Raw genomic sequence first — 13,155 nt, 5'->3', positions numbered from 1 at the left:
GCACTAGTGTTCAGAACCTGCAGTGCCTGGAGGACCTTCAGAGATACAACTGAGAGGCCACGTGGTGCCAGCGATTGACCCCAAATTCAGTATGATCTTGCTGAATGTCCTATCTCCTGGCATCATGGTTCTTCTCTTGTGGTGGGGAAACAATACCAATAAAATTAAGGGATAATGAGGTGCTGCTCCTCTCAAGATACAATATGTCCCAGACTCACCTAATAGTCAGGGTAGGGGATGTCTCTGGTGTTCCTAGAGTAACTGTTGTAGGAATTTTGTAATTGGTTGGAGGGAGTGATGCAGGCTTTAGGGAAGAGGCGTCCATTTGTGCAGGCTTTAGAAAATTCTGTCTGCTGAAGTGCCATGTTCTGAAAGTCATTCTCAACCAAGGCATGTCTTTCATCTTCCCTTTTATTGCTACTCGAGCTGTAAAATCAATTATGGCTTTTAGGTTTGGACAATAAGCAACAAACTCTCAAAGCTAATGTTTTTAATCTATGTCACCAAGTTTCTAAAATTTCAAACATAAGAAATTGACAGGTTAGCTTCCATGAGAAAACAGTCAGATGTAAGTCCTTTGCCAATCTCCTTGGTTCACTGGTCACATTTGAGGACCATGGAAGATCTTCTGTTCCATTGCCTGCAGGGCTCATACAATACTCCCTCTGTTGTAAACCCCAAGTTTAGGGGCACTCTCCTGTAAGCCCTGGGTAAGCACCAACACCATGGCTAGCACTGATATACCACCAGTGTCTAATTTCTCCAGCTTCAACAGTTTTGTGAATAAATTCAGTCAGTTCTTTTTGTTTTATTTTTTATTTTTTGATCATATTTTGTGTGCTTAGAAAGTATTCTTTACTTTATACTCAGGGATCGCTCCTGGTGGTATTTGGGGGACCATATGTAGTGCCAGGGATCAAATCAGGTTCTGTTGCTTACAAAACAAGCTCATTTAACTTCTATACTGTCTCAATGGTCTCTGGTTGGTATTTTGAAGTGAATTATTTAATGGTTCATAGAAGTAATAATAGAAATCAAAGAGAAAGGATGGTTGGTGATACAAGCTTTCCTTAAAGCCAATGCAGTGTTTACAGAGGCACCTTAGTGAATCAATTAAGCTCCAGATGTGAGGTGTTAAAGGAAAAATAGGAGTTCCTCATGCTCTACTGCAATCCTTGTGTGTGGTGGGGAGAGTGAATTTGGTATACTTAATGCCCAAGATCTACTCCTGATCTACATGTTAATTTTATTTATTCATAGGTGTTTTTTTAATGTGGGCTTACACCCATGACTAAGAATTTCTGGCTTTGTGCTCAGGATCATTTCTGGTGAACCTCAAGATACCATATCCAATGATATCCAATGAACTTGGGTCAGCCATGTACAAGGCAAGCTACACTATCTCTTCAGCTTATTTTCTATTTATTCCTAACAGAATTAGATGAAAATCAAGGTGGCACAATGGGATCAGAAAAGCCATTTTTGTTCTTTTTTCTTGCCCATAAAACATGACGGTGCTGTAGGTATTTGGAAACACCAGGCATTGCACCCAAGAAGGGAAAATTTATTTCTTACCTCACCCTTGTGATGATCAACTTGATGACCATGGCGAGAATACAGATGCCAGCAACGGTGCCCACAATGGTGAGAATAAGCTGAAACTCTGAAAGGGAGAAGGGACGGTAGGAATGGCCTCCCAGCACCCTAAATCCCCTGTCCACCGCCACGGAACCTGCACTCCCAGGGCTGCCAGTTGTGGCTTTTAATAGCTTCACGGCTAGATTAGCTTGGATGGCTCATACCCTGTTTAGGGATTACAGTTGCTACTTTTTGTTTTTCAAACGTCCTCTCTGTGAGAACAGACTGCTTTGAAAAAGTTCCTGTAATTGCAGACAGCTTAAAAAAAAAAAACCCTCTTTTTGGCAATTAGGGCCTTTATAAACTTGGTGACTTCTTAGGTCTCAGGGTTTGTTAACACAGGGAAATGTAGCAGAGATGCATGTGAGTGCAACATGCCCAGGGGGTGGCAACTTCCAAGTATGGGAAAAAGCTGGTTAATAACTCTAATGTGAAATGTGAATTAAATTATCATCATGTAGACATACTAGGTAAAATAAAATGCTATTAAAAGTAATTTTACTTGTTCTCTTTACTTTTAAAATGTAAAAATTACAATTTTTTAAAATTTTAAATTAAGCATGAAGCTTGAATGACACTGCTGTTAGACAGTACTCTTCGGGCTCTTTGCTTCTTTCTGTTACTGCTGCTCTGTCACCTCCAACCTGGATTCTGGGTTGTTAAGTCTGGAAAAGACTCCAAAGGTTATGCAGTTCAAAGCTCTCACTCACTTTTGGAGAGAGGGTACTTACAAATCACAGTGCTGAAGATTATTACAAGGGGCTACTCCCTAATATGCTTAGGGGGCCTTTGGTACTGGGATTAAACTAGGAGCTCCAGTATGTAAATAAAGCCCAAATATTTTATTAATTAGGTGTAGACACTTAAAAAAAACAGATGGAAGAATTGCTTAATACTTGTCAAAGAGAGTATTTGGACAGCTTAAGCTTTGCATGTAGGAGTTTTAAGTTTGATTAACAAAAACACCCTTGTAACAAAAATAAGTCAAAATAAAGTCATTCTTTTTCTTCATATTTTTTTGGGTGGGAGTAGCATTTTAGCTGGCTGTGCTCAGGACTTATTACTGACTCTATGTTCAGGGATCATTCTGAAGACTTAAAAAACCATCTGTACTGCCAGGAATTGTACTACTGTACTACCTCTCTGACCCTAAAAGATTTTTTTTATCATGAACTTTGTGGTTTTCTGGGAGGCCAATGGTAACATTTTCTTAATGTTGTATTGATGACATTTAGTAAATATGTAAAATATAAAAGCTATTAACCTAAAACATAAAGTCAGAATTGTCCAGTAGGTGAGTGTAAGGCTAAAAGAGAAACAAAATTTGATATGTACATCTGAAAATATGGAAGAACCGACATTAAAAGCAGATGAAATATTTCAATATCTGTTTTTGGGAATTGCTTTCTCACAATCATTTTTTGGAATCTGCTGGTCTGTTATTCTTTCTAGAGTCAGGAAATCACAACTTAGTAACTGGAGAAAATTAATATAATGTTAAGATAGTGTATGCCTGGATTATGTCAGTGCACCAGCCTACCTCTGCACTGCGCTCAGTTCAGTAACCCATAATTTGTGGGAAGCAAAAGTGGCCTGACAATATGCTAATTTTCTCTTTTATTTGAAAGTCGAAATGCTGATGGATTTGACTGATTTCAGAATGGGGTCAGTGTTTGTTTCTCAAAGGCTTGTTAAAGCCAGAGTTTCATACTCACGGTCTTGACAGTTTTCTCCACTGTAGCCAAATGCACACCTGAAACAGAATAAGGAAATGGGAGCCATGATCAAAGTCAAGGGTCGCTGAGGTAAACTTGGGAGTTCCCACTTATGCTTACTTCTCACCCTCACTCACACTTCTCTCTTCATCTTTCTCTTGCCCTTTCTTACCTTCCACTTTCCTCTGAGTGAGCATCCTTTGTAGAGTTCTGATAGATGAGGAGCACTGTACACCACAAGAATTCTTTTACACTGAATATTCAGGAGTACTGCACAGTCCTATTAGCTTCAAGAATATTCAGCTATTCAAAGTAAAGCTTAATTTAAGTGGCATGGGGTACAGGTTGACCCCAAAGGAGGACTAATACATGTGTGACAGTATTGTCTAAGAGGCATTAGATGCAAGGTTTCAAAAACCATTGATGATAACAAAGATGATGATGAGGATGACTAAAATGCTCCAATAATGCTGGGTAACAAAGTCCTGATGTTAAACCATGTGCTCTTTGCAAGCTCTATCTTTTAACCTAGTTATGGAAAGATTTTTTTAAAAAATATTCCCAGGACAGAAAAACATTTATCCAAAAGGATATATTCACACCCCTATTCATTGCAGCTCTCAGTATAAGAGCCAAAACTAGCCATCAACTTAGATGTCCAAAAACATACGAGTGAATCTTGAAGATGTGGTGCATATATACAATGGAATGTTACATAGCTGTAAGAAATGATGCAATCATGCAATTTGCAGCTACATGGATGGAATTGGAAGATATAATGTTAAATGAAGTAAGCTTTCTGTAAAAAGGATAAATATAGAATATCGCTTATATATGGGTATTTGGAATAACTGCATGAAGAAATACATTGGTCTAAATGGGAATTGCCTCAAACATCCTTGGAGACAGAAAGACTGAGGAGACAGACAGAAAGTAAGTGGAAGAGTTATGACAATTGTAGCTGAATAGAACTTTTCCTGGGACCATTAAGAAAGACTTTGGGTTGGAGCCGGAGCGGTGACACAGTGGCTGACCTAGGACTGTCCGCAGTTGATCCTCTGGTGTCTCATATGGTCCCCCAAGCTAGGAGGTATTTCTGAGTGCAGAGCCAGGAGTAACCCCTGATTATTGCTGAGTGTGGCTCAAAAACAAACAAACAAAAAAGACTTTTGGGTTGGATAACTAATATGCCCAGACCTGTATGCCCGGACTGTCTATGACAGTATGTTTCATGGGTAGAGACACCCAGTATCTCTTAGGTCAAAGGAATTTCCCTTCTTATTTTCCCAATGTGTACTGTGCCTATGTCTGTGCAAAAAATACAAAACAAAAAGACATTGCCACGTCTGCCCCCTTTTTAAAAAAAATTATTAAAAATTTCTTTCCTTTTTTATTGAATTTTAGAACATGAATCATTTTTTGCCTTATATCTCCATGTATTATATAAATTGAGAAAAAAATAAAGTGTATGGAACACAGGGGCAAAGTGGTCTCAGATGCATTGAGAGGGGGAAAATGGTCAGAACTAAATACCCAAGCCAAAGTTGATGACAATAGCAACAAGAAACCCAAAATATAACAAGCTAAACACAAAATGGACCTGTTACATTGGTGGACCAAAGGGCTAAGGGTGGAGGTATGGAATGCATGCTGGAAACTAACTCTGATGATGGGAGGTCAACACAGGTGGTGGGAACGGCCTTAATTCATTGTCATTATATGCCTGAAATGCAATGGTGAAAGACTTGTAATTCATAATAGTCTCAATTAAAAAAATTTTTTAAAAACAAAGTGCAAGAGGAGGAACCACAAATATGAAAGGATGGGGGCCAGGAGCCAAGTGGTCTCGGGAGCATTGGTAGTGTTAAAAAAAAAAAAAAAGGACAAGGACTAGGGTGGGTGGAAAGCAGCCATTCTAGGGAACCTTGAACTCCTGGAACAGGCTTGAGTGGGTGCAGGAGGTCGCCGAATAGGGTGGGTGGAAAGCTGTCATTCTAGGGAATTCTGAGCTCCTGGAACAGGCCAGAGTGAGTACAGGAGGTCACCAACTGGAGCGAGTGGAAAGCGGCCATTCAAGGAAACCTGGCGCTCCCAGAACAGGCCAGAGTGAGTGCAGGAGGTTGCCGATTAGGACAGGTGGAAAGCGGCCATTCTAGGGAACCTTGAGCTCCCAGAACAGGCCAGAGTGGGTGCAGGAGGTCGCCAACTAGGGCAGGTGGAAAGTAGTCATTCTAGGGAACCTGGCACTCCCGGAACAGGCCAGAGTGCATGCAGGAGGTCACTGACTAGGGCGGGTGAAAAGCGGTCATTCAAGGGAACAGGGTCAGGCCAGAGAGTGAACCTGCACTGTCTGGCTTGAAGGGAGTGGTGATTGGTCAGGCTGGACTGAGAACAAGGGAAGGTCCAAAACTCAGAGACATCACCCAACATACTCACGTAGAGCCACATCCTGAGAAGAGACCCAGCCCCACACCACAGGTGGCAAAAGCGGGCTGAAAACTGAAGGCACTGAACTCCAAGCCAAGCCAATAAATGCAAAGAAAGATGGGTAAACCAAGGAAAACATTAACAACAGGGGAGATGGAGAGAAATCAGAACAAATTCCCAAGTTCACCAAAACACACAGACCCAAGAGAGGAAGACCTAAAAGCAGCCATGAGAATAGAATTCCAAGTCATGCTAGAAGAAATGAAAGACACACTGGTCAGAGACTACAATAAATCAATAGATGAACAAATGAACCAATTTAAACAAGAACTCCTACAAAATATGAAAGACTCTATACAAACTGAATTAATAAAATACGTAAAACCATAAAAAGCCAGAAGAGCAGAATCGCACAGCTTGAGAATCACATAGAACAAATCAAAGATAAACTGCAATCAAAAGACAACAAAGAAGCCAACAAAGAAATAAAAGGAAAAGCACAGGAAGTAAAAGTCCAGTATTTAATGAACAAAGAAAAAAGAAACAATCTAAGAATTGTAGGTATACCAGAAGGGGAGGAAACAGGGAAAGGGGAAGAACAATTAGTCAGGGAGATAATAGAGGAAAATTTTCCCACCCTCTGGAAAGACACATCTGAGCAAATCCAGGAGGTTAAAAGAGTCCCCAACAAAATAGACCCTAACAAACCAACTCCAAGACACATAGTAATTCAAATGGTAAGAAACAAAGAGAAAGGTGACCTACTTAAAACAATAAGGGAGATAAAAAAAAACCCTCACATACAATGGAAGGAACATTAGAATCAAACCAGATCTCCCATATGAAATACTTCAAGCAAGAAGACAGTGTAATGACATATTTAAACAACTGAATGAAAGAAATTTTCAATCTAGAGTCCACTATCCAGCAAAACTCTCATTTATATGGGAGGGAAGACTAAAATCATTCTCAAACAAAAATGAATTTGTACTATTTGCGCAAACAAAACTGACCCTAAATGACCTACTCAGAGACAAATTATGCAATCCAATCCCCTGATTGTAACAACCACCCTAAACAACACAACTGCACAACAGCCCTCTCTGTCAATAATCTCATTAAATGTTAATGGACTAAACTCTCCCATTAAAAGACACATAATAGAGAACTGGATTAGAAAACATAAACCAGATTTTGTTGCCTACAAGAAACACACCTACAAGTACAAGATAGGCACAGGCTTAGAATAAAAGGATGGAAATCAATTATCCAGGCCAATGAAAATTTAAAAAAAAAAAAGCAGGGACGGCCATTCTTATATCAGATCAAATTGCATTCAATCTCAAAAAGTGATTGGAGACAAAGAGAGTCACTACTTACTGATCAGGGAAACACTAGACCAAGAAGTGCTAACGCTGGTTAACATCTATGCACCTAATGCAGAGCCAGCAAAATATGTACGGCAACTGCTTGCAAAACTGGAGAAACACATGAAGGGAAATGTGATAGTAGTGGGAGACCTTAATACTCCACTATCACCACTGGACAGATTCACCAGACAGAAAACTAACAAAGAAATAAGAACCCTAAATGAAAAATTAAAAGAACTAGGGCTCATAGACGTATATAGGGCCCTCCATCCCCCAGAAAGCAGAATACACATTCTTCTCAAGTCCACATGGAACCTTCTCCAGAATAGACCATGCCTTAGGATACAAATCTAACCTGCATAAAATCACAAAGGTAAGGATCATTAGAAACACCCTGTCAGATCACTATGCAATAGAAGTCAAAATTGACTGTAAAAAGAAACAATGGAGGGCCTGGAGAGATAGCACAGCGGCGTTTGCCTTGCAAGCAGCTGATCCAGGACCAAAGGTGGTTGGTTCGAATCCCGGTGTCCCATATGGTCCCCTGTGCCTGCCAGGAGCTATTTCTGAGCTGACAGCCAGGAGTAACCTCTGAGCATTGCCGGGTATGGCCCAAAAACCAAAAAAAAAAAAAAAAAAAAAAAAAAAAGAAAGAAAGAAAAGAAAAGAAAAAAGAAACAATGGAGAAAATCCAACACCTGGAGATTAAACAACATGCTGCTCAAAAACAGCTGGATCAAAGAGATACTCAATGAAGAAATAAAAAGATTCCTTGAGACAAACGACAATAAAGAAACAACTTGTCAAAACTTGTGGAACACAGCAAAAGCAGTAATCGGGGAAAATTATAGCAATACAATTCTATGTCAGGAAAGAGGAAAAGACAAAATTAGCAGCTTAAAGGACCATCTTAAAGAGCTGGAACAACAGCAACAAAGAAACCCAAACACAACCAGAAGACATGAAAAAATAAAAAAAAACAGAGCAGAAATAAACAACATAGAAACTAAGAAAACAATACAGAAAATTAATGACACCAGGAGTTGGTTTTTTGAAAGAATAAATAAGATAGACAAGCCACTGGCAAGACTCACCAAAAAAAAGAGGGAAAACACCATAAGCAGGATCACAAATGAAAGGGGAGAGATTACAACAGAACCCCAAGAAATTCAGCACATCATGAGGACATATTATGAACAACTATACTCAGTTAAGCTTGAAAACCCAGAAGAAAGTGATAGATTCTTGAAAAAAATACCAGCTTCCAAGACTAGAAAAGGAGGACTTAGAAAGCCTAAATAGGCCAATCACGTTGGAGGAAATTGAAACAGTAATTAAGAAAATCCCCAAGAACAAAAGTCCAGGCCCAGATGGTTTTACAGGTGAATTCTATCAAACATTCCAAGAAGAATTACTTCCACTGATCCACAGGCTCTTCCAAACCATTAAAAAGACAGGAATCCTCCCCAATTCCTTTTATGAGGAATATCACTCTGATTCCCAAAGAGGGCAAAGATACCACCAAGAAAGAAAACTACAAGCCAATCTCACTAATGAACATAGACGCAAAAATACTCAACAAAATCTTAGCGAACCAAATCTCGCACTACATTAAAAAGATTATACACCATGACCAAATGGATTTCATCCCAGGGATGCAAGGCTGGTTCAACAAATGCAAATCAATCAACATCATACACCACATCAATAATAAAAAAGACAAAAACCACATTATCATATCAATCGATGCAGAGAAGGCATTTGACAAAATTCAACACCCATTCATGTTGAAAACACTAAGCAAAATAGGTCTGGAAGGAACCTTTCTCAAGATAGTTACAGCTATCTATGAAAAGCCCACAGCTAACATTATCCTTAATAGTGAAAAACTGAAAGTATTCCCACTAAGGTCAGGAACTAGGCAAGGATGTCCACTCTCTCCACTCTTATTCAACATAGTCTTAGAAGTCCTAGCAATAGCAATCAGACAAGAAAAGGGAATCAAAGGAATTCAAATAGGGAAAGAGGAATTAAAACTATCTCTTTTTGCAGATGACATGATGATATACATGGAAAACCCTAAAGAGTCCACAGTAAAACTCCTAGAAACAAATAAACCAATACAGCAAAGTGGCTGGTTACAAAGTCAATACAAAAAAGACAGTAGCATTTCTCTATACAAATAACGAAGTAGAAGAGAGAGAGGTTAAGAATACAACTCCATTTAAAATAGTATCAAAAAAACATCAAGTACCTAGAATCAACCTTACCAGGGAAGGTAAGAACTTATACCTGAAAAACTTCAAAACACTTCAGAAAGAAATTGAAGAGGATCTTAGGAAATGGAAGTACATCCCATGCTCATGGGTAGGTAGAATCAACATAGTCAAAATGACCATCCTACCCAAACTCCTATATAGATTTAACGCAATCCCCATCCAAATTCAGACATCATTCTTTAAAGATTTAGAACAATCAATTATAAAATTTATCTGGAACCACAAAAGACCCAGGATAGCCAAACACATCCTAAAAAACAGGAAGCTGGCATCTCCTTACCCAACCTGAAACTATACTATAAAGCCATAGTAATCAAAACAGCATGGTACTGGTACAAAGACAGAGCCTTAGACCAGTGGGTTAGAACAGAATGTCCAGACATAAGCCCCCAGATATACAGTTAACTGATATTTGACAAAAGAGCCAAGAACTTGAAATGGGACAAAGAAAGTCTTTTCAACAAATGGTGTTGGTACAACTGGAAAACCACATTCAAGAAATTCAAAATTGACCCATATCTCACTCCTTATACAAAAATCAACTCAAAATGGATCAAAGACCTTGAAATTAGACCCTAATATATAAAGTTGATAGGGAAGAAAATAGGTAGAACACTCGAAGACCTACATATCTTCGAGGATGGAGCACCAATGGCAAGAACTTTAGCATCAAACATAAACAAATGGGACTACATCAAACTAAAAAGCTTCTGCATGGCAAAAGAAACCCTACTTAACACAAGAAGACAGTTAACTGACTGGGGAAAAAATCTTTTCACCCATTAAGTGGTTGGTATCCAGAATATACAAAACACTCAGAAAGCTGAGCCTCCCCAAACCAAATAAAGCCATAAAAATCGGGAGATGAAATGAATAGACACTTCTCTAAGGAAGACCGAAAGATGGCCAACAAACAAATGAAAGCATACTCACTTTCACTCATCATTAGGGAAATCCAAATAAAGACAACAATGAGGTACCACCTTACACCAGTGAGGATGGCTCACATCAAAAATAATAAGAACAATCTATGTTGGCAGGGATGCGGTATGAAAGACACTCTCATCCACTGCTGGTGGGAATGCCCTCTAGTCCAACACCTATTGAGAACAGTCTGGAGAGTGCTCAAAGAACTCAGAATTGAGCTACCATTTGATCCAGCAATTGCTCTCCTAGGTATCTACCTCCAAGTTGGAAGGACATTCATTCCAAAGTATGTGTGCACCCCACTATTATCGCAGCACTCAGTATAATAGCCAAGTCTTGGAACCAACCTCGATGTTCAACAACAGATGAATGGATCATTAAGATGTGGTATCTATACACAATGGAATACTACATGGCAGTCAGAAATGATACAATCACAGACTTTGCAGCAACGTGGATGGACCTAGAACATATTATGTTAAATAAAGTAAGCCAGAATATGAAAGATAAACACAAAATGATAGCACTATTCTGAAGCACCTAGAATATACACCTTATGTACAACTAATACTCAACAATCAAATAACAGGGTTTAACAGGGTAGAAACCCCAAACACTGTAACAGTCAACATATACCAGAGAGCAGTGCCCAAAATACATAAAAGAGGAACAACACAAACTCTTGACTACACACTATACCATAAAAAAAACAGCAACAGCAGGAACAGCAGCATAGAAAAACCAGGTAAGTAATAGGCCTTCTACTACAAAGGCCCATAATAAGCCTTTAGGGATCTTATACAGGATTACAGGCAAAGGATGCTATGGGAAACCACTGACTCCAACGGAAACATGCCATAAAAATATGTTTTAATGCCTTAATCTTTCTATACTTAAAATAACCTCTCAGCTTTTCTGTCTACAGGCGTTCTTGGATACAAAGGGTGAACAAACTAAGATTGTATCTAGGGGCTCAATCACACGAGATACCATACCCTGCTTGCACTACAAGAATGTCCTGATAAAACTCTTTAACATTCCCTTTGTCCCTAGATAATACCTTCATTTAGGACTTGAAGCACGTGACCACCCAAACCACCGAAGCAGCAACTGTGACCTATAGACTTATACTACAGGCCCTACTCATCGAACACACTCAAACAAACTAGCATTCCCTTGCTCTTTTCTCTACTCTTCTCACTACTGGTTTTTTCTCTTTTTACTTTTTCTCTCCTTTTCTTTTTAATTTATTTTCTCTTTTCTTTCCTGCCCCTTTCATATACTTTCCCCTTTCACCCCTTTGAAAATTCGACTATCCTTTCACCCCACAATCCCATTCAGATTCCCCACATTAAAACTCTTCACCCTCAGTTCCTATTCCATTAGGTATCAAGAATGACCTCCTTCCCCAGCGAACCAGTACCCAGCACCCAAGCGAAGGGACAACCAGTCAAACCCACACCTTGCCCCCTACAAGAAAAGGCAACCAACTCCCCTGCTGACTCATGCTGTGTGGTCCTCCTTACCAACCCTTCCTAACGTGGACTGTTACTAGAAACCGGACTTAGCTCTACAAGTATCCCCCAATGCATGAACTCTTCCCAAGTCCTTCCTACCACAAATCTTTTGCCAATCTCAAGAAGGTCAGGTTGGGAGATGGAAAGGTGCCCAGGAAACAACACACCACAAGAAAATCTCAAAAGACAATGGGGAAACCTATACTACCATCATAAGTATAAGACCTGTATTACACTACCTCTTTACCTGCTTTTCCCCAAATGCAAGATACTTTCTTGCATCACCTTGTTCTTTTAATTATTTACTTCACTTCTTAAAAATCTTTTTTCTTGTCATCTATATGCATGAGCATATATTTTTATTTCTATTTTTATCTTTTTTGGGTGTGTGACATGTTTTTGTTTTCTTCTCTCTCCATCCTTAAATGCACCGGCAATATAATGTAGCACCATTTCTCCCTGCAAAGGCACACTAAAAAAGGGGAAATCTTACATATAAAAACGAGCTCTTATTTATTAGGAATAAGAACTCATACTTGTTTACAAAACAGGGGTATCTCCCACCTTGTAAATATGTCACATGGGCCCAACTTAGACCCCAGGTGATTAGACACCAACCGTCCAGCCTTGAACCCTGGACCATAGACATAGAAACGACATATTTCTTCACAACAGCCACAGGAATCAATCCCAACCGGTATATCCTTAACAGTGCTCAGACACCAACAAGTGCCAGCCCTAATATGATACCCTGACAACAAGGAAAATGGGAACAACTTGACCTAAGAGCAAGTTATCTTACCTTCACCAGCAAACAATAAGACAAAATCAGAAGACTTGTCACCCTTTGGTCTGTCCAAATGCCAAGATCGCGATTTACAGATGACTGGCTGACAGAACCATGGCCAGACTGTATGTATCCTGGGACCAATAAAAAAAAAGCCCTAGTCTAGGGTGTGAGCTACGACCTGCATAACAACTATGATCCCTAGTTCCAGAGGTCTGTCTGAGACTATTGCAATGGAAGGGGACCTCTGGAAACATAACGGAAGACGCTATCCCAGACCCATCCTAGGATCAGCACAAAGACCAGGACCACCAACCACAGAAAATGAATTAAAATGACACTGAGGGAACAGAACTTCTAGACCCACAAAGAAAGGCATAATCATAAGTTCAACTCCTTGACTCGTACAGATACTGAGACCTCTAGATACAGAGGTCTGATGTTATCACCAGGACGGAGCAGAAGTCTTCCATACACCACAAGAGCACCAAGGGG

At 39.6% G+C, this 13,155-nt stretch overlaps 1 protein-coding gene across 1 annotated transcript in view; it reads right to left on the bottom strand.

Annotated features, from left to right (window-relative positions):
• Nucleotides 1–218: 218 nt before the first annotated feature.
• The window catches only part of MUC13 (mucin 13, cell surface associated), a 47,871-nt gene continuing 34,934 nt past the window's right edge, over nt 219–13,155 (bottom strand). The window contains exons 8-11 of the mRNA XM_049785533.1: nt 3,526–3,580; nt 3,354–3,391; nt 1,576–1,663; nt 219–426 (exon numbers count right to left, since the gene is read on the bottom strand). Coding sequence (XP_049641490.1) covers nt 219–426; nt 1,576–1,663; nt 3,354–3,391; nt 3,526–3,580 — 389 coding nt within the window. The remainder of the gene's footprint in view (nt 427–1,575; nt 1,664–3,353; nt 3,392–3,525; nt 3,581–13,155) is intronic.

Source organism: Suncus etruscus, chromosome 13, assembly GCF_024139225.1.
Source record: "Suncus etruscus isolate mSunEtr1 chromosome 13, mSunEtr1.pri.cur, whole genome shotgun sequence".
In the NCBI taxonomy this organism is placed as follows: Eukaryota; Metazoa; Chordata; class Mammalia; order Eulipotyphla; family Soricidae; genus Suncus; species Suncus etruscus.
This window is presented reverse-complemented; position numbering and strand designations above follow the sequence as displayed.